Raw genomic sequence first — 22,263 nt, 5'->3', positions numbered from 1 at the left:
ATAAATGCCCATTGCTCCCTGAGAAAGAGGGTATTGCTTGCTCTGTGGTTGGGCTGGAATATTGTTAGCCGGTGTTTGGATTTAATTTCATTCCAGCCACTTGGCAGGCAAAGGCAAGCGAGATTAATGTGATAGTAGCAGAGATGGACTGAGGCTCCAGCGCTTCGTCATCGTTCACCTCAAAACTATTCCAGGCAGCAAATTCAACATAGAGTGGGGCTTGTTCGCTTCGGGTTGACTTGTTCGGTGAGTTGATGTCGTGGAAGATCTTCCATGTAGACAGAGAATGGACAACACTGGCAGGCAGGCGGGCGGGCATAGAAACGTGGGCAGTTCTACAGGCAGTCCTGCTGTATTTGTATTTGTATCTGTGTTGTTGTGCTCACTCTCGCTTTGTCCCGCCTCGCACACCGGCCTTGTCAGACAAGAGTGTGGTCTGAAAGAGCCTCTTCTCCCCCTCTGTCTGCTTCTGTGCTCATAAACATGGGGAAGTGGAGTCAGAACGAAGCGCTGAGCATAAACACTTATCATCCGAGTGAAGAAGGTGATGTAACGTCTTGTGTATGAGCAGATGTGTTATGTGATTTTTTTTTTTTTCTTCTTTTTTTTTCTTTTAAAAAACCTGCAATTATGGTCACTACTTGATGGTAGAAAATGATATATGCGCAATATAACAACGTCAGAAAACTCAATCATATCTATATAATCACAATAGCATAATCTATCAAATCTACCTGGCAGCAGTGGTGACCTTGTGACATCTTTTTTTCTCTTTTCCGATTTTCATTGTTGCTGAGTTGGTGACTTTCTTGCTAAATTTAGCGACTCATGGAGCTAGTACTGCTAGCTGCTTTCATTGGAAGAAAAGTTGGCAACCGTGGGCAATGTTTGTCTGTTGGATATTTTTTTTAATCTAGCTACCCTTTCTCAAGATTACCAACCCTACCTTTAAAACATTCGTTGTTCTGGGCTACACTTCAATATGATCGTGTATTGCCTTTCAATTTAATCATATTGTGATGGAATCATATATCAGGATATCCTGATAAACAATCTGATGATCTAAACTGATAATAACAAGCACCTGCTTACTCACATTTCTCAGAAAATCTGATTATTTCGCACTGGAGTTCCTAATTAAATTAGAAAATACTTTTCATATGTCGAGTTACAAAACAATGTAGTTATATCATAAAGACTATTTATTCACTGAAAGACCAGAAAACATGCTAAGTTGTAATATGAATCTTTACTGAAACATAAAATTACCTTTATCGTGATCTATATCATTACACGGATATGAAAAGACCTAAATTGTAATGTATATCGTTATCGATAAATGAAAAGATTTATATCGTGATAGAGTTTGGCCATATCGCCTCGCTATGTTTATGTTGTGTAACTTTTTATTCTTGTTTTTTTTTAATTGACTTTGCAGGAAATAACTAAGCAATTTCAAGATGATTCAAGATTCAAGATGTTTTTACTGTCATTTGCACAGATAATAGACAGTTAATAATAGATAGTTATTCTATACAATGAAAAACTTATTTTGTTCAGTCCTCAAGGTAAAATAAACTTAAGGTAAAATAAATAAATACAAAATATGGCACAAAATATGATAATAGTATTGCCATGATAAAATATAATAATAGTATTGCTATGATAACATATGTTAATCGTATTGCTCATTGTATCTTTATACGCTATGCATTGCTACAACATTGCAATTTGTCGGAAAGTTCCCCAGTTGATGGTATTTCGGGAGGACTCTCTTGAGGTTGCGATGGTTGAAATCCCCAGCTACAGCAAACACAGCGTCCGCGTGTCCCGTCTCTTGTTTACTGATGACGTCATGCAGCGGCCTCAATGCCGTTGCAGAGTCCGCTCGTTGCGAGATGTAAACTGTCAGTATAAACACTGCACTGAACTCCCTCGACAAGTAGTAGAGTCTTGGTTTCACCACCAACAGTTCAACACGAGCCGAGCAGTGTCTTTCAACCACCTGTACGTCCGAGCACCACCTGTTGTTCACGTAGACACAGACGCTGCCTCTCTGAAAGCCAGGCTTACGTGAAAATAAGAGCACGGCATACTCTCATCTCACGCTGGTTTAATTGAATTTTATTGAACGGAAACAGAATCGCCTTCAAATATCATTCATATGCAACTGATCAACTGCAGACTAAAGTTCATATTGCCAGGATTACGTCTCTCTTCAATGTATCAGAATATTACAATTGCAAAACATCAATTCCCACCTCTCTTTAGCTAATACCGGTAATATTAATGCTTTGTTGAAGTTAGGCATCACACTACCTTCTGCATGGAACGCTGTTGAGCTAAACTATGCTAATGCATGGTTAGCATAGTTTAACACAATGTCTTTCAGATGTCTCAATGTGGAAGTACATTTGTACAGCATTTAACTTTTAAAGAATTGATTAAAAAAGACATGATTTTGGAATTTTAATTATTTTCCACCCTTGTGCATGAGCCAGAGGTGGGCCGTCAGGGCCTTCTAAGCCTTTTTTTAATTTTAATTTTGTAATAATTAAGTTATAACTATTTTATAATGTAATTGTTTTTCACAAATACACTAAATGTATTATAATTATTTTTGCATATTAGCATTTTTTCTCATTGCACAGTTGCCTTCATCTGTTCCTCTGTGCTGTGCCAGCAGTCCGCTGTGAGTGGTTTCCGTGCGGTGCTCCGGGTCGGGTATCTGCTGCGGAGTGGGTTTAACATGGTGGACTGTATGCACGCACCGTGAATTGAGTGGTTTCGTTCTGTGACAGTAACTCTAGGGACACTCATTGAAGGCCTAGGTCTAAAACCACGGCCCACCACTGGTATGAGCAGAAGTTTTTTAGTGGAGTTACAGAGCAAAGCATCTATTTCTCCGAAAAGATAAATATGTAGTGATGTTTGGAAAACCCAGAAGGTCGTTTTACAAAACGTACTGGAGCTCTGGAGGTATTTCTAGTACCCTCTTGAATCTTTAAATACTCTTTCACCATTCTGGATGGAAAATGTTCTGTCTGCTGCTTGACTAGAAGGACTTCTAACTGACTCCTAATGCAAACAAAGATTTGTCATGGGTCAACACGGAGACAAGAGGGGAGTTTGTGCACCGTCAGAGATTGAGTCTGAGTAATTACAGGCTTGGCTTGTCTTTCAGGCCATTAGTGATTATTGGATGACCTTTCCCCATTTAAATATTCTCCCATTGATAAATTGCAAAGTAATAGTAGTGCGCTTGAACCACTGCTTTGGAAGATGACCACTTTTCTTTGTCTTTTTCCATAAAGGCAGCAGTGTGAAACGTGTATCTGTCTAAGTGCGGTCGAAGGACTCTACAGCAGCCTTCTCCGGAGCTTTTAGATGGCCATTAAATCACCACTGCAGACAGAAACACAAAAGAGAAGCATCAGATGAACTAGCATGTTTGGGTTATGGGTTGGGGCTGTTGCAAAGTGAGGACCGCTAAACATCAGCAGGTCCTCGCGCTGTGCATAGCCGCAAATAGCCTCTGCTGATGTGACTCATGACATGCCTTTTCAGAGAATTGTTTCCGATTGGTTTTCTGTCAAACAACAATTAAAGGCTTCATGCTGTGTCTATGAGATGTGACCAATCAGATGTAGTGTAACAGTTCACTGTAATCATGTAGCCATCACAAACAAACTGGAGGCGGAGAGTTGAAAAGAAGTGGGTGTATGGCAGACAGGGAGGGTCTATTGAAAGGCGCTATTGGGTTGCATTATGGGAATTACTTTCAGATACAGGTCTTTGAGAATTTATTTAAAAAAAATTAAGTTTCATTTCCGTGTGTTTGTTTTGCTCAGAAAAGATTATTGATTATATTCCAGCTGCTACTTTTGTAATGATGGTACAGAGTCTGTGTGTGCGTGTATGTGTGTAGGAGTGTGAGAGAGAGGAACCTGCAAAATGGAGTGTGACTATGACGTCAAATTGACCTCACAACCCACAGACAGTGTTGTTCCTGAAGGATTGTCATTTTTAATTTTTTATATCTCTCTCTCTCTCTCTCTCTCTCTCTCTCTCTCTCTCTCTCTCTCTCTCTCTCTCTCTCTCTCTCTCTCTCTCTCTCTCTCTCTCTCTCTCTCTCTCTCTCTATATATATATATATATCTATCTATATATATATCTATCTATATATCTATATATGTATATATATATATATATATATATATATATGTATATATATATAGATCTATATATATAGATCTATATATATAGATCTATATATATATATATATATATATATATATATATATATATATATATATATATATATATATATATATATATATATATATATATATATAGATCTATATATATATATATATATATATATATATATATATAGATCTATATATATATATATATAGATCTATATATATATATAGATCTATATATATATATATATAGATCTATATATATATACACATAGATAGATATATCGTATACATTTTAGGCATATTCTCATAATTTGTTGCGCCAGGAGACAATGGTTAAGATTGCATTGTGTTCTAGTGTTTAGTTTTTGAGCCATATAGGTTCCAGATTGGCGTTTTGTTTGCTTGCAGTTGCTTTCTTTATTTTGCAGTAGTTTGGTCTCTTCTCCATCTTTTTGTTTATTCTCCATGTCCTAAGAAGCCCATTTTCTTTCTTACTTGCTTTTATATGTTTGGGTTTTATGGGTTTTCAACATCTTCAGGCTTTAAATCGTCCCATCTCTCTCAAGGCAAAGTGAGTGCTGCTCGGTCACCTGGTCACAAATGAGATGAGAGGGGAGCTGATATACTCCCCGCCCGTTTTGAGCCGAGAACAAATGACCTTTCTCCCCAAATGGATGACATCACCCTCTGTGATTAGGATGCCGAAAGCGCAACACTGCCAGAGAGGCCTGATCGATCAATAGTATTCTCTGGAGGTTGCCTCGAGGCTGTAGTTACCAAAGCTTTGGTGGGATGGAGAAAGCTCATTGACAAGACTGTGAGGTGTAGCTTCTCTGATCTATTTGGGTTCAAGGGCTTTATTGTGATGCTTTTGTATTGTACATCTTCCCTTTTGGCTTTTCTATCCCGGCTGGATCCCCTCGTGTAAAGGAATACAAATACAACAGCACCTAATTAGATTTTAGCGCCCAAATCATGTATTTGTCTCAGTTGTTAACAGTCTGAGCAAAATGATTTACCTTCTATCTTTAGAGCCTCAATTGGGACAAGGAGCAGCCCCAAAGAAAACCTTTTTTAAGGAAGGGAGAATCTCCTAAATATAGCTCAAGATTAGCTAATGTTTTCATGCTGATTCATCAGTTGTCATTCGGCTCTTGTCTACTCAGCTGTTTCATTTAGATCTCATTGCTTTTCTTCTAATAAATCTTTTAAAGCTTTGATACTTTAAAAAAAAAATTCCCATCAAGTTAAACTTGAACACAACCCTTTTTCTTTCCTTTTTTTCCTGCACTGGTTATGTAAAATGTTGGGTAAGCCATTTTGTAACAGTGTTGAGCTGATCTCGAAATGGGTAAACACTCACCCAGCCCACTCTGTACAAAAGGGAGCTTCCCGAGGAGTGTCGAGTCATTTCAGACCACAGATGTGTCACTGGCTAGGCATCAAGACACAACTGACGGTGTAAAGAACGACACTCAACATATTGACATTTTATAACTTTGTTAAGTCAAATCCAACAGCTAAAATCTGTCTAGAGTTCGGTCGGTTCAGGAACCTCTGGTCCTCTGGGGACTTTCCACGTCAAGCCCCACTATCGTGGTCAGTGGGCACTACTTGCTCTGGTTAGGCCACGTGAGTCTTTGGTGAACGAGCACTGAAATTCATGAACAATCGAGAGACGTGACCCAAAATGAACGACTTAAAGCTGCCTGTGAATGCCTGATCTGCTGCATCGAGATCAGATTTAAAATGCACTTACAGCTCTGTCAATATTCAGTTGCTGCTGCTGTCTGCAAGACATCACGCTGTCAGTCCAGTCACTTTGTTTCATATCGTTTAAAATTGTCTCCCGGTCCTCGCTTTGAGCCAATACCGACCAGGACCAGGACTGAGAGTAGCGGACTGTCAGACGCCTGCTGCGGTAAAATTAGATTTTTTTCTAAAAGGGACTCTGGTGCTCGGAAACGCCACAACTCTGGTCCACAGGGACCGCCGACATCAAAGTAACTTTAAGGAATTTTTAGTGGCCCAAGGGAACCGAACGTCAGCTTTAAACACAAAAGGCTTACTCTTTACGATTCGGCATACTGCTAATGAATGGACCGTGCTGTTTATGAACATTTCTGGGGTGTGCCTAATAGCTTATTGTTGCACTGAATTCTATCAATTCTGCTGACCAACCTGACTCTTTTTTCCCACAGGCCGAGTGTCTAGATGGAGCCCTCTGCGTGCCGGACATCAAGCTGCACAGCAACCCATCTGCTTTCAATGTCTACTGCAATGTGCGGCACTGTGTGCTGGACTGGCAGCAGAGAGAGGCCTCCCTCGTGCTGGCCTCCAGGAGCTCGGTGCAGAGCGGCGATTCCGACAGCGAGGAGGAGGAGGAGTACCGCGAGCCGGCCGTGAAGCTGCCAAAGGTATGAGCAGCGGGGCCGGCGCAGGCTGCCGATGGGTTTGTGGCGGGGCACGGTATCAAGGCGTGAGCCAGGCTGTGCCCTTTTATCTTCGGGGTGTAGCGATCCTTTATCTCCCCGCTGCGGCATGTTGGACTCATTATTTAAGTCACTTCACAAGAGGTTTGACACCCTCTTTCTGTGAGGATTACAGCCTGTGTTCCCCCCAGCTTACCTCTTGATCTCAGTGTGCCCGCCGGTTTATCTGTCTCACTCCTCGTCAGAGCTGCAGAACTACAAATTGTACAAACCAATTAATGGACAAGCAAAGCGACACATTCATACGCACGCACGCACGCACGCACGCACGCACGCACGCACGCACGCACGCACGCACGCACGCACGCACGCACGCACGCACGCACGCACGCACGCACGCACGCACGCACGCACGCACGCACGCACGCACGCACGCACGCACGCACGCACGCACGCACGCACGCACGCACGCACGCACGCACGCACGCACGCACGCACGCACGCACGCACGCACGCACGCACGCACGCACGCACGCACGCACGCACGCACGCACGCACGCACGCACGCACGCACGCACGCACGCACGCACGCACGCACGCACGCACGCACGCACGCACGCACGCACGCACGCACGCACGCACGCACTTGTTTTCCACAGCTTAACTCTAAATAGTTGATTTACAGAAGTAACAATGTTGTCTTTTTCAACAATCAAGGAATCAAGGCTTGGTGAAATAGCGCTTTTAAAAAATATAGATGCCAAATAAGACATTGTGCGGTTGAGTCTTAAAGGCACGATTATATATTTAATATAAACTCTTATTCAGCCACCTTGCTCCCTGTGCACTCTCGCTGCTGACTGCAAACCGGGGCTGCTCAAGCAAATGGTGCGGCACAAAACCTGCTCCATGAGCTGGACCCAGCAGCCGGAACAAAAGGACGTCATCTCGTCTTAGAAAATCGGTGTGTTTTATAGCCTGGAAAAAGGAGTGCGTTCCGAATTGTACCACTAGCTCTTGCTCTCTCTAATTTTTCTCTTTTTTCTGTGTCCGTTAAATTTTATTGGCATGAAAGTTAAAACAAAAAGAATGTTTGCGAAGCATCAAAATACAGAATCTCTCTCTCTCTCTCTCTCTCTCTCTCTGTCTCTCTCTCTCTCTTTCTTTCTCTCTGGCGTACTGGCCAGACCTACTCTGCAATTACAGCTATTCGATGACGATAAATGTTTTGGGATTGCTTGTGTCAGCCCTAGTGTCCACCTTCAGTTGCACTTTCAAAATCAATATTTGCATTGTGTTATAAATCAGAATAGTTACTTTTCAAGCACACAATGAATGTCATTAACGCCACTGCTAAAACTGCGCCCGAGTGTTGGCGGCACACACAGACGCACACTAACGGGCTCTGGCCATGCAAGGGACTGTTGAACCTCGGTTAAATAAAAAATAGCCTTGAGCTGCTCTGCTTAACCACCACCAAGCCTAAAGGCAGATGGATGTCTGCTTGCATATCAGATTTAAAAACACAAGCTGGAAAAGGCATTTAAAAAAACAAAAAAAGTGCTAAATTGGGGTTGAATACTATTAAGTTGCACATAATTACATTGAGTGCTATAGTTTGTTCACGTTAAATGTATGTACATCAATGTAACTGCTTTGGAATTCATTCTTGAGCATTAATATTTTTAATAATGATCCAGGTTGGAGGGTTCCTTGTACAATGTACAGCCTTGGTGATCTGAGAATCTCTTTGATATCCAAGCTAAACAGACGCTGTGACTGAAACGTCTGTTTGAGATAAAATCGAATGGGAATTCGACTGTAATTAGGATCTTAACAATTACAATCGAATGGACTGAGGAAATCAGTCCTATTTAAAAACCTGTTCTCTTTTTAAAGAAAGGGAAAAAAAGCTCACTCCAACAGGACAAACCATCCTGCAGTATTTCAATAACTGTTTGCATGTGTCAGATTCTAACATGAGTTGTTGCTGGCTGCACACTTGGGTTGACAGGTAAATACTGGCGTGTCCCAGATGGAAAGGTTTAACTCTCAGTCGACATCGGGGTAAACTGGAAAGGCCGTTCCTATTTCATCCAGACACATTTAAGTAGCTACTGTTGATAGAATATGTTGACGTGATTTATTTCATATTTAATATATATATGTATGTATGTATGTATGTATGTATGTATGTATGTCTTGGTAGTGTGCGTTTCGCTAAGTAACACTGACTGCCCAAAAAACTAAAGTATTTCACTTCTGTACATTGCAATCTATTCATACGTGTTGTTTTGTTGTAACTTTTTTTCACCTGACATTTTCTTGTTTTGGTGACAAGTTCTTCAATGGGAAAAAATTGGGAAAAAATTGGAGCATAATTTGATTCACTAACGAGCCACACCGATACGGAGTCCTTTTCTAGGCCACACTCCTCGAGCCTCCCTTCTCCTGTGGGCCTGTTACACAAAGTGTTCATAGTGGATGTTGAAGCCAGTGGTAGTAACTGTACACACTATGACACCCCTCCCCCTTCCCTCTCTCCAGCTTAATGTAGGTGGTTCTACTGTAGGATGATGAGGACATGTCCTCAGAAGAAAACATCCATCTCAAGCCTCTTTTTTAACTGTATTTTAATCAGTTCTGTTTTATTTAGCCTGAATCTCAAGATATTGTTTTCTACATCTATACAGGATGTCAGTATGTTTCATCCTCATTTCATCGCACATGCATGAAGCCGTATCCCAGCTGCTACTCGAGCAAGACTCAGGCTATGGTGCGACATCACGGTGTTCATTAGCTCACAGAAAGTGTGTGTGTGTGTGTTGCAGATCATTGGCATCGGCCTGTGCGGGGTGTTTGAGCTGATAAAAGAGACTCGGTTCTCTCACCCCTCGCTGTGCCTGCGGAGCCTGCAGGCCTTGTTGGACATGCTGCAGGGACAGCAGCCTGAGGGCTTTCAGACCGAGCCTCCGGATGTGCTGGGTAAGGCTGAGCACGTTCCCTTGACCCTGTCAGAGATATGTTGTTGCATCATGAAGATCCTTTCACTGACATCTAACCCGCCCTTCTCCTCCTGTGCGCGTCCCTCAGAGTCTCTATTCCAGTTGTTGTTGGAGACCACGGTCCGGAGCACGGGGCCCAACGACCCGACGGGACAGGCCATCACCGCCCTGTCCTGCGCCTGCCTCTTCAGTCTGGTGGTGGCCTGGGGAGACACGGGCAAAATCCTGCAGGCCGTCTCCGCCATCCTCACCAACAATGGCAGCCACGCCTGCCAGACGATACAGGTAACGGAAACCATAAAACACGCTCCATCTGACAATAAAACTACTTTGGCGCTGATCACCTGTTCCCCTGTTCCGATCGCTACCTCGCGTTGAACGGACTTCTTTATCTTGCAAGAGGAATTCCAGCTGTTCATGATGCTTGTATTTGATCAAGGACAGGAATGCCTTTTTTGAGTTCTTATCTTAACTTACTTTTGTACGGTGGACTCATACGAGTGTCAGATTCATCGAACGCTTCTAACTTTAGATAACTGTGTAAATGACCAACGTGGGGGAATGTTATTGATGTGTTACCTGAGGGTCTTCACTGTCACTGAAATGAAGAAGAAAGTGTGCTACATAAAACTGACTGCAACAAGAAGAGGTCAAATCATTGAAGATGTTCATATTGATATAGTAGTGTTACGCAATAGCATCGATAGCCAACTTAAATAAACTGTATAATAACTATGGAATGTAATTTATCAGGTTTTCTAGCTCAGAGTTGCTTGAAAGTTATGAAATATACAATCCATTGGGAAAACTAATGTCACATGACTCCTGCGACAGGTCTGGATCACTTGTACGATGCGTCGGCACCTGTGAGAAAATTTGAAATTAGAAGACAACTAGCAAATGCGACAGTGGGTTTTGTGCTTTTCTTCCATCCACAATGAAACTTAACTTATGTTTTGTCATGTTCAAACCAGCTCCACTGGAAAAGAAAGGTGCCAATCTCTATTATCCATTAAAGTTTATTTAAATTTGTTCATCTTGCATCTAACCAGAAAGGCTTCAGATCGCCAAAGTGCACTGTAGAAGGATAAAGTAACCTCTGGCTCTGCCATGCACTTCCCTTTGAGCAGAGAGAGGCTCAGGACCGTGTCTGGATGTCACAAATTGAGTTTTAGAAAATGTCAAGACGCTCTGACTCTGCCCTGCACCGCATTCTGACGCCAATTCAATCTCTGGCTTGTCCTATTCTCTCCTTTGTATCATAGTTATAGCTTCTGCAGTATATCAAAACCTCATTTCTCAGATTTCAGTAGTATTTTAAACAGGAAGCCCTTTTTAGTTTTGTAGGAATGCTTTAGTCACCATCAACAAGTTTCACCCTTTACCTGCATACAACATCTGACAAGACTGTAGAAAGCGTCACGTGGGTGTGGGTGTGTGTGTGTGTGTGTGGGTGTTTTTCCTGGTCCCTCATCTCTTTAGCATTGACTGGATTGTGAATCATCACAATGGCGTGCAGGCTTACGTGCTGTATGCCTGGTGCTCGGTCCACCTCCCCAAACACACGCCATAATGTCCCAGTAGAGGTTGTCACTTCTGCTAATTCCCCTCCCTCCTTGTGTCTTCCATCTCACCAGGTGCCCACCATACTCAATGCCCTACAGAGGAGCGTGCAGGCGGTCCTGGTGGGAAAGATCCAGATCCAGGACTGGTTCGGGAACGGCATCAAGCGCGCCGCCCTCATGAACAAGTGGGTCTTGAAGGAGGTGGCCATCGACGAGGACGAGCGCTGCCTCCTGCAGACCGACGGCTCCTTCCTGTACTTGCTCTGCAAGGACGGGCTCTACAAAGTGGGCTCCGGATACAGCGGCACCGTCAGGGTACGGGACACTCGGAGCTGAATGTCGCAAACCGTAGTGTGACGTGCACAATGTCTCCTAAGTCTGGAGGGGTTTTATGGGTTTATGAGATGGGAGAATTCTCTTGCTTCTAACAGAAATACACCGTTTAACTGGATTATTTATACACAAACGACTGTCACAAACCTTAAGGACTGCTTTTCTTGGCTCAGTCTTATAAAATAATATACTCTATTGCCAGTTTATTAGGTACACCAGGCTGAAACTAATGCGGTCTAATCCAGCAGTAAATCCTAAATTCATGAAGGTTATTATCAGGTTTTTGCACGTGTCAGTTTGTGTTGCTGTTAAATTCTATTTCTACTGACAGGTGTTGTCTGTTTTTTTCCAAGCCATTTAAATAAATGAGGGCTGGCTGAATGACAGAAGGGCCTCTATCAGGGATCACTGCTAATAGGCAGCTATAACGCTGCTTTATAACATAATACTCCTGTTGATGACTCATAAAGAAAATGTATATATATTTTACTTTAGAGGTCTGTCTCTGGTCGTCTGCTCATGTGTTTCTTCTGTATGCCTCACAGGGCCATGTGTACAACTCCACGTCTCGTACCAGGAACCGAAAGGAGAAGAGGTCGTGGCTGGGCTTTGCTCAGGTTGGTAGTGGAGCTTTTATCAGGATGTTCTGCACATACATTTCAGTCAAGTGGCTTTTGGAAAAGCTTTGAGTTTAATATACAGTATTGTCTTCCTCGTTATCAATGATATGTGTCAGTGAGGCTTCAGTTCGGAATCCTCCTTCCTGATGATTACTTTTGTGTCTTCAGGGGTACTTGTTGTATCGGGACACAAGTAATCACACAATGTCGGCCATTAAGATCAACCCTGAGACTCTGGAGCAGGAGGGGACTGTCACCATGCCAGGTATTGAGAAAACACTGTTTTGGCTTGTTTACAAAAACAAAACACCTCACAGTTAAGTTATTACGTATTATTCACTTTGCTTCTCTTTGCAGGTCAACATGCAGATGGACAGAATATCATCTTCACAGATGGAGAGTACATCAACCAGATCGCAGCCTGCAAAGACGTACGTCTAATGTCCCCGCTGGGACTCCCAGTCACCATGACGATAGCATGCCTCATCTTTCTAAGGCTCTTTAAAAACACAAAAACATTTTTAATGTAAAATGTAATCAGTATCAGCTTTAAAGAGGACGTTACACATTAAACTATATAGAATCCATGAATAAATGGGGATAAATGAGAAAACATGCCATCGGACACCGTCATAGATCAGAGTTGGAATCAGATAATCGCAAAATAAAGATAATATTATTTAAATTTAGTGATTTTTAAATTATGAATTAATGATCCAATCATTAAATATGTAGTAAAGTAGCAGTGTTTTATTGGGAATAAACCTTGTGTTTAGGCGTATGTTGCAAAAAGTTAGACGTAAGCAAAGGCTTTAGGTCACGTTCACACCCTTGAGACACAGCTGAGACGCTGCACAACGCCGGTGAGGACAGCTGCAAAGATTAACGTTCTCGGTATCTGTGGTTTCAGACGTGCGAGTGACAAACAAACCTGTTACGCCAGAAGCGTGGCGAGTTATCCCGAACTACATCGCAGCAGTTAAATTATAGGGTGTGAGTCCATCGAAATTGTCAGTGTTTGTGAGCAGTTAGTTGCGCCCGACGGAAAAAGCTGCAGAGACCATATGTTTACGGAGCCATTCAGCGTACACACACACACACACACACACACACAGGCATACGCACACGTGATACACGTTCCCCTCATGAAGACCAAATTGTTTGTTCGTCAAATTAAGGTAGCTGTTCCTCTTGCACTGCTCCGTGAAGCATCTGTCACGTCCCTCCGCCATAGAGGCCTCAGCCTCACTTTTTCCCAGCTGATCACCAGCTGTGCCACTGAGGAGGGGGGGGGGGTTGTCTGTGTGTGTGTGTCTGTCTGTGTCTGTGATGCCTATATGTGGGTGTGGCACCAGATGTGGGTATTCTCCAGAGAGCTTTATCTCTCGAGCAGTTATCTGCATAAGCACTATGTAATGTGAGTGGGGGAGGGGAAGCTGTGAAATCCATATATCTGCCGTCGCTGCTAGCCCGAGCAGTCTCTCGGCTAATCAAGGGGATGGGATATTGAATGGGGGAGGAGGAAGAGGAGTGGGAGGAGTGGAAGAGTCCTTAGAAGCTGCATGCATTTTTTTTTTTTTTTTTTTGTGAGCAGCCAGCAAATGCAACCACAGCACAGACCACTTAACGGTTGAGGAAAACCACATGATTCACACGACGAGGGGGTTTCAGATGCAGGAAAGATGCAGTGAGTGGGAGACGTGGGGGAAGTATAGGAGGTCAAGGGGATAGGGGCGCTTCTTTAATAGCGTGAGGGGCACATGTGCTTTGCTCCACGGGGAACCAAAGCACAATAGATGAGTGCGTCATGATTACCACACCGTGGAAACCAGACCGTCTACCCGTCAGCCTTTCCCCTCCACCACTGTTGTCTCCCAATTATTTCCTCGTTTTGTTCTTCTCTTTACTCTGCCCCCCTCGTAAATTGCCCCCCTCTGCAGGAACCCCTGCAGTCTGACGAGCTCACATCTCTGGCAGTTGCGTCATCTATAATTCGCCCCGCATTGAGTCAGAGGCTGCATCGACACCCATACGTTTATAAAAACGCTCAGCGTTTCAGAACCCCACGCCGTTTGAACATGGGGTCAAAGACGTTTTAGTTTGAGAACTCCCGGGTTGAGTTTTAATCTGGACTTGCAGAAACGAAGGCCGTTAAAAACGATGATTAAGACGCCCACGTTTGCCACTACGCGTCCTTCCTTGACCCGTTACGCCCCGACTGTCGCGTGATCCTTTCTCGGGAAGAAAAGCAAAACCACATCAGCCTCGACCTGCCAGCGGTTCATTCCAACACAGATAACAAAATGCAAGTGTTGGATAGTTGTGGCTAGATCACACTCACTACAGCTCATGGCAAGAAAAGGAAAGGAGCAATTTTCATTTGTATTTTCCTTGATTTGCTCTGATTCAGTGGGCTGAAAGTGGGGATATGTTTTCATTAAGAGACTTCCTGTATCTTAAAATGATCAGCTGGTCTCTTAAGTGCCGCACTGTTGTAACGTTGAGTCATAAAGCTAACCCCCCCGACTCCCACAGGATGGTTTCGTGGTGCGGATCTATACCATGAGCTCAGACCCGGCCCTGCAGCAGGAACTGCAGCTGAAGTTGGCAAGGAAATGTCTGCACGCCTGCGGCATCTCTCTGTTCGACCTGGAGAAGGATCTGCACATCATCAGTGAGTGATGAAAATATACGTACAGTATCTCTATCTAAGGCTTTCAAATACAAACGTATACCTGTGACAGCCATTTCGGTCAACAAGGTTCGCAAATGTGTCAGAAATTGTTTGAAACCGAAATTAATACAAAAAAATAAATAAACATACAGCATATTTTTCAACGGAGCCTCATTGTGTATGTCTCTACATGTTGTCCTCCCAGGCACAGGCTTTGATGAAGAGGCGGCATTGCTTGGAGCAGGCAGGGAGTTTGCTCTGATGAAAACCGCCTCGGGAAAGGTGAGTGTGAAAAATCGGATCTGCCTAAATCGTAGTAAGTTGAACTCAACAACTTTCGTCTGACGGACGGCACTTTAGAGGGCCGACGTGGTGAAAAAACAAAAGGATCTTAATGAGTTGTGTTTCTGCACGCGTTCTCTTCCTTCTTTCGTCACGCTGGCCACATGAAGCCCGTCGTATAAAACCAACATTCCCTTTGTCTCATAACATCTGTGTGTAGTTAGATGCAGTCAGATGTTCCTTGGGTCAGGCTGCACTACACAAAAGCATAACAATAAGGCATCTCTTCCTGTTGTGGATATATTTGGTTGCCCTCAAAGCTATATTGCCTTAAATAAAATAGAATGAGGGACCTGTATTTATTTTTCTGTTTCGGGATGGCTCGTGGTCTCTGCATTGTTTATTGTGCTCTGGACCAAAATCTGAGTTAGTTTTTCTCTGCATGTTCAGCCAGTGACATCTGCTTGACAAGTATGGAAGTATTTCACCCAGTTAAGCAGTAGCTCTGACCGACAACACCAGGGCGTTCATGAATTTACATAAGGGCAGAAACACAAACATTAAACAATGAGGGTAAATGGGTTTTAAATGACGGTAGAGTAAACATTATAGACACTGTGTTTGTGTCTGAGGAAAGAGGGCCCTGACGCAATCGCAGCCGCGAACGTGAAGCCGCTTGGTCGCACACCTCTGAATTGGTAACCAGGCTGGCCATCAGAGCTCTTCAGAAGTGACCGCCACAAACAGTTCACTGATAAAATCGCTACTGACATGATCGGAAGATTTGATCAAAGAAAATCAATGCGTTTTTTAGATGCTTTAGAAACCGGAGTTCTTTAGAAATCTACATTTCAGTTAGTATTTTGCAACCCAACTAAAATGGTTTGCTGGATAATCAACCTTTATTTTTTTGTATACTACGTTTCTTTGTTATTAGGCCTTGTATAATGAAACTTGTCCACGAATAAGTTTCGGAGAATAATGCAAAGGCATGAACGATGTCGCGCATGCTCGCTGGTTATCGCCTTCTGGGCGGGTTCGCCACCCACAAGTTATAAACAAAGCTTAAGATTACAGTCTCAAGTCCATTAGAGTCTGAACCTGAGTCTGAACCTGTAATGGAGCAGTAGGCCCCATCACTGGAGGGAGTAACTGAACCTACTGAGTGAGATAAGTCACATTTCTTTGAGACAAGCATGCCGGCCATGCAGTGTGTTGGAGGGTGTGGTTGTGTGTCTCTGTGATGTAGGTGTGGTGCAGTGTGCCTCCTATGGAGATAGCAGGCCGGGACTGTCGCCTGTTGCACATTTCAGTGTCTGTGTGGAGGCCTAATCTCACTGCAACCCTTATCTGCAGATTACCCTAACCCAAACTGGCTGGATGGTTTAAAATATGAGGAGCTGACTTGTAAGTTGGCACGAACTTCAGTTATCACGAGGGTTGAATCATCGTGCCAGGCATTTGATCTAAAGGAACGAGTCAAAGGCCCAGTGTTTATTATTTAATAAGCTGCTGTTTGTTTGCGTATTTTTTCATTTGTGGTGATTGGCGGACGATTTTAGTTCTAAAGTTTATACCTGCTGTGTTGATTGGATACTGTACACACGCATAACGGTGTACCAAAAAAAAAAAGACAGAGTTGTTGTTGGTGCTGGGCCTGTCCCCGATGCTTTGAAGCTTGCCCGGTTAATTAAATTCCAAATCAGTATTCCAATATCTCTCCTGATGTAACCTGCCAGGAGAGATTTACAACACAGTTGTAAATCCGACTGAGATCTATTTATCTTTCCAACTGACACCCTGAGTTAAGAGGGAGAGGCAACTGATACTCGTAAATACCAAAAATTGAATTGGGGACAGCCCACGTTGATGCAGCAGCGATGTCGGCTGTCCAAGTGGGATTCAGATTCAAGATTCTGGGCCCTCTGCCGATAAAAAAGGAACCATATCTTTATCTATCATAGTGCGAATGGATATACTGTAAATCAAAAAAACTATTTGATCCTGATTCTTTCCGCATCTTCCCCTCACAGGTTTACTACACAGGAAAGTACCAGAGCCTGGGTATAAAGCAGGGTGGCCCTTCAGCAGGGAAATGGGTGGAACTGCCAGTGACAAAATCTCCCAAAATCATCCAGTTCTCCGTTGGTCACGATGGCTCGCATGCGCTGCTGGTGGCCGAAGACGGAAGCGTGTTCTTCACAGGCTCTGCCAGCAAGGGCGAAGACGGAGAGTCCAGTAAGACCATTTCAAACTTTAACAAAAGGTTTCACAATTAATCCTGTAACTAAGAGCTGAATTAAAGCCACCTCAGCTGAAGTCCTGACGTCGCTGTGTGTTTGTTTTCCCTCACAGCTAAAAGCCGCAGACAGCCCAAGCCGTACAAGCCCAAGAAGATGATCAAATTAGAGACCAAGACAGCGGTGTACACGGCATGCAACAACGGCAGCAGCAGCATTGTCACCAAGGATGGAGAGCTCTACATGTTTGGCAAAGATGCTATTTACAGCGACAGCACTTGTGAGTTGACTGTTTCTCCAACCTGAGCTTCTCTGAGACATATCAGTAGTTTCTTTGATGAAGACGAATGAAAGACTTTCAAAAACTATCTTAAAATATCTCTCCGTCGAAAGTCGGGTCATTGGTGCGCTTCATAATCATTACTCTCTTTCGCTCTCTCGTACACAGGCCAGGTGACGGACTTGAAAGGTCACTCTGTAACTCAGGTTGCCATGGGCAAGGCCCACACGTGTGTACTGACCAAGAGCGGCGAAGTTTGGACATTCGGGGTGAACAACAAGGGCCAGTGTGGCAGAGACACTGGATCCATGAGCCAGGCAGGGAAAGGTGAGAACACGCACACAACATAATAATATTACATCGCCTTTGTGCTACGCTAAATCTGACGGCTTTCCCGTGTGTGTCTGGGCGTGCGTTTATTGTAGCGTTCGGTGTGGAGAGCATGGCCACGGCCATGGACGAGGACCTGGAAGACGAGCTGGAAGAGAAGGAAGAGAAGAGCATGATGTGTCAGCCGGGCATGCACAAGTGGAAGCTGGACCAGTGCATGGTTTGCACGGTGTGCGGAGACTGCACCGGCTACGGCGCCAGCTGTGTCAGCAGCGGACGGCCGGACAGAGTACCAGGAGGGTAAGGAGGCACAAAAAACTGGAAGTGGTTGAAAGTGCTAACTACAGCATCTGTACAGCACATGTGTTTATCAATGAATTATTAAATGGCCTGACCGTGGGGGGTATTTTCACACATTTTGGGCTAAATTGTTTCTCTGAATGTGAATGTATTTGTCCGTGTGTCTTCTCCCAGTATCTGTGGCTGTGGGTCTGGAGAGTCCGGCTGCTCGGCATGTGGCTGTTGCAAGGCCTGTGCCAGGGAGCTGGACGGCCAAGAGGCCAGACAGAGGGGCATCTTTGACGCAGTGAAGGAGATGATTCCTCTGGACCTGCTGCTAGGTATGCAAACTGACGCCTTATGACTTTACGAGACCCCCCCCTGCCACGGTTCGCTAATCCATACTATATTTACACCTCACCTGTATCACCGCTCGCTTTGTTTATATTTTGCTCACCGAGTTGTCTAATAAATCAGGTGCATGTTAAAATGAGACACACACACCTATATATGTGATATTACAATTTTCAGTGGTTTGCAGCATGTTGGAATAGAAGCAGGGGTGGAAGGGGGTGGGGGGGTGCTAGCGATATATCCTTCTGATTTATGCAAGTGCGCTGCTTACGCCACATGCATCACACTGCCTGTCGCATTTGCTCCAATTCGCTGTTTCGCGCACTTGTTGCCGCTCATCGCCGCTCATCGCCGCTCATCCTTTTTGTTTTGTTCTCGTGTTGTGACTCATTGCTTCTCCATGACGTCTTTCCATCACTCATTGATGTGTGTATTGTTTTGTTCTGCTCCGTCTTCCCTCCTCCTTCTCTTCCTCCTGCATCCTGTCTGGGCTGCCTGTACCTGGGTCCTTTCTTTCTTTCTTTTTTTTTTTCTTTTGGGGGTTTTCAGCTGTGCCTGTCCCCCCTCCTCCAGGAGTGAACATCGAGGAGCACATTCAGATCCGTCAGGAGGAGAAGCGACAGAGAATCAACCGCCGGCACAGGCTGGAGGAGGGCAGAGGTATGAATCGGGTCTCAACAATTTGGGGACGATGTTTAGAGAAGGCCTGTGTGTTGTTTTTTGACATGCTTTCTACATAAGAGAATAAAACAGACACGGGGAGAGGGAGAAGATGGCAGTAGCAGTCAATGAAAAGAGGGGAGCTACAAACTCTGTTGCTGTGAGCTTGGGTGTTGTGCCTTGGTGACTTCCCCCTTTTGCTTATGCTTTTTTTTCTGTGTGTTGTTGTTGTGGTGAAGTATTTATCATGTGTTCTTTCCCATTTGTGAGCATTGTGCATGCATGTGAAAGTGTCTTTCTCCCCCAGGCCCCCTTGTTTTTCCCGGTCCCATTATTATGAACCAGCGTGAGCAGGCCCTAGCCAGAATAAGACCCCTTCAGGCACTAAGGCATAAGCGGGACAAGCACAAAGGTACTTTGGTCTTCACTAACTCAACGGGGGCAGAGACACCCTTTTTATGACTCCTCTCCCAATCTGGCTGTCCCGCCCACCTCCTCTCTCACACTCTGTGATGCCGGGACTCTCATGTCTTCACCAGGTCTCGTGGTAACAAAACAATGTGGCCTGTTGGCAGGACGGGACTCGCAGTGGAGGAATGACTGTGAAGCCTTTAGCTTCGGGTTTAAGGCCGACCTCAGCCGGCCGGTTCCCTTTTTCAGTTCGAACATAGTAAAGGGCTCTAGTACAGTAAATACTGTATTTCTGTAATGCCAATTATTTTTCTTGTTTAACCGCTCTAATGCTCAGAGTGGGACGCCCGCTCTGCCCGCATCCGTTGTTTGACCTAAATAGAAATCCTAAAAATGTACTTGCCATCACTCCCGTAGCGGCTGATTTGCCGCTTCCCGGGTACAACATTAGCATCGCAAGCAGACGAAAAAACAGTGCTCACTGGGGAGAAGCGAGCTTTGATGAGCGCCGAGCTGAAACATGTGACACAGAGGAAAGGAAGCAGGGCTGTAGGCTTCACAGTCCATGTTTTTAGATGTGAGGCATCTCATGGAAACAGCTCAGAACCCCCCCGCCCCTCAACACCCACCCGCCTCCTACACCCTTTCCCTGATTAAGCTGAAACGACATAACACAGTTACACATTGTATATAGAGCTCACTTGTGTGTTTTTTTTCTTTCTTTCTAAACACGAGGACACACGGGTAGTATGTACAGGGCAAAATATAATACTTTATGAGTCATCTCTTATATGGCTGTGTCTGTAGATTGTGGCGTTTCAGTTGCTGCTGCGTTTCTTTCCGATAGATGGCTCAGGTTGGAATGGAATGGCAGCGTTGTGCACTTGTTTATCTCCCATTGGAAACCTTCCAGATAGAAACTTATTGTTTAATTTCTACTGTTATATGTGGAAACTGATGCATTGTATGCTCCATTATGATACATTATTAAACCCTCATGAAAGTTTGGGCAATGAGCTATTCAAACAGGATTTTACATTTATTGCGAGGTAATATTAAAAAAACCTAAAGCAGTCATCTCCTCTGGTCAACCTCAGATATAGAGAGGTTTACCACAATGAGCTGCTTCCTGGTCCAAAAGGGTATTGACTGTCATTGTATTTACTGCAACGCATGGACTCTATCCAACTTCTCTCCCATCTCACACACACACACACACACACACACACACACACACACACACACACACACACACACACACACACACACCAACCACAACTGTGCCCTCTCAAACAGGCTTCAGGGTAAACCAGACTCCCCCTTCCTCATTGAGCACGGACAGATGTTTTGAAGAGAATAAAATTATTCGATCCACAATCAATCTTTACGTCCGTAATGGGACTGGTTGCCAAAAGCCTTTCTGTTACAGAGCAGTTTCTTTCCCTCCTTTCTATCTCCGCATGCTTCTCCCTCTGCTCCCCTGTTTTCTTTCGAGTCCTCATTTCCCTTCAGCTCTGTTTTCCAGGACCGTGCAGAGACATCCACCTCTGTGGTCTGAAGTTGCTACTTAACCTCACTCCCCCACCCCTCCACCCACCCGTTCTCTCCTCAAATGTGCTGACTTGCTGTTTTTGCCTTATAGATGGCAGCAGTGAACGCGGGGAGAAGGACGCCAGCAAAATCACCACCTACCCTCCCGGGGCCGTGAGATTTGACAGCGAGCTGCGAGCTGTGCAGGTCAGCTGCGGTTTTCACCATTCAGGTAGGATTCGTGTCCTCGCGTGGCTGCTTCTGGTCAGGCACGCAGGGTAGATTTGTCTACATTTAACTTTTAAAGAGCACCATACAAAAATAAAAAGAAAGGATGTTATTTTTTCCTTGATGTACAGTGGTGCTGATGGAGAACGGAGACGTCTACACGTTTGGTTACGGCCAACACGGGCAGCTCGGCCATGGAGACGTGAACTCTAGGTATTGCTTCTAATGCATGTTCAAAGTGAAAGTACGGAATTATTGGTAATCCACCAAATATAGTTCATTGAAAAGTAAGATGCAGTATTTCATGGCATTTACACATTAAGCAAAAGTAACAACATTAAATAGTATATTACCCATAATTCTACTGGCCAGGAAGGAGAAAGTTTGTTGTTTGTTAGACATGTTCTCTAGGAAAGTTACCTGCTTGTTGTAGTAAGTTTTACAGGACTACACGTGTTAATCCCCCATTTAAAAAAAGTTATTTTTAAATAATGACTGGCATTAAAAACATAAGTAAGCAAACTGCGGCACTCACATGGACACACAACCTGAACCTGCTGCTTCCACCTGCTAGGGGTTCTCCGACTCTGGTGCAGACCCTTCCAGGTCCCAGTGTCCAGGTGACAGCAGGCAGTAACCACACAGCCGTCCTCCTCATGGACGGGCAGGTCTTCACATTCGGCAGCTTCTCGGTAAGAAGAACATTCCTGCTTTTTAAGAGGTTGCACATTTTTTTGGTCTTTTCTTTTTCCTCGTATGTATTCGCAGTATTTTAAATGTTCATTGCTTTACACCTATTTTGACATAGTTGACTATGAACTGCTCTTCACAG

The 22,263-nt window shown here is 44.2% G+C and overlaps 1 protein-coding gene across 14 annotated transcripts in view; it reads left to right on the top strand.

Annotated features, from left to right (window-relative positions):
* mycbp2 (MYC binding protein 2) overlaps positions 1-22,263 on the top strand; it is a 61,734-nt gene that overhangs the window by 3,960 nt on the left and 35,511 nt on the right. For 10 of the 14 annotated variants that reach the window (XM_068572352.1, XM_068572359.1, XM_068572357.1 and 7 more), the window contains exons 3-21: positions 6,410-6,625; positions 9,472-9,625; positions 9,734-9,930; positions 11,283-11,525; positions 12,089-12,160; positions 12,332-12,428; positions 12,521-12,594; positions 14,699-14,837; positions 15,043-15,119; positions 17,153-17,357; positions 17,475-17,639; positions 17,808-17,966; positions 18,065-18,269; positions 18,444-18,589; positions 19,152-19,262; positions 19,570-19,674; positions 21,316-21,435; positions 21,563-21,644; positions 22,006-22,123. In XM_068572352.1, the coding sequence (XP_068428453.1) occupies positions 6,410-6,625; positions 9,472-9,625; positions 9,734-9,930; positions 11,283-11,525; positions 12,089-12,160; positions 12,332-12,428; positions 12,521-12,594; positions 14,699-14,837; positions 15,043-15,119; positions 17,153-17,357; positions 17,475-17,639; positions 17,808-17,966; positions 18,065-18,269; positions 18,444-18,589; positions 19,152-19,262; positions 19,570-19,674; positions 21,316-21,435; positions 21,563-21,644; positions 22,006-22,123 (2,685 nt within the window). The remainder of the gene's footprint in view (positions 1-6,409; positions 6,626-9,471; positions 9,626-9,733; positions 9,931-11,282; positions 11,526-12,088; positions 12,161-12,331; positions 12,429-12,520; positions 12,595-14,698; positions 14,838-15,042; positions 15,120-17,152; positions 17,358-17,474; positions 17,640-17,807; positions 17,967-18,064; positions 18,270-18,443; positions 18,590-19,151; positions 19,263-19,569; positions 19,675-21,315; positions 21,436-21,562; positions 21,645-22,005; positions 22,124-22,263) is intronic. The other 4 variants (XM_068572360.1, XM_068572347.1, XM_068572353.1 and 1 more) reach the window with 3 other exon arrangements.

The sequence above is a fragment of the Clinocottus analis genome, unplaced genomic scaffold, assembly GCF_023055335.1.
Source record: "Clinocottus analis isolate CAN_PGR_092001 unplaced genomic scaffold, fCliAna1.0.p SCAF_12, whole genome shotgun sequence".
In the NCBI taxonomy this organism is placed as follows: domain Eukaryota; kingdom Metazoa; phylum Chordata; class Actinopteri; order Perciformes; family Cottidae; genus Clinocottus; species Clinocottus analis.
This window is presented reverse-complemented; position numbering and strand designations above follow the sequence as displayed.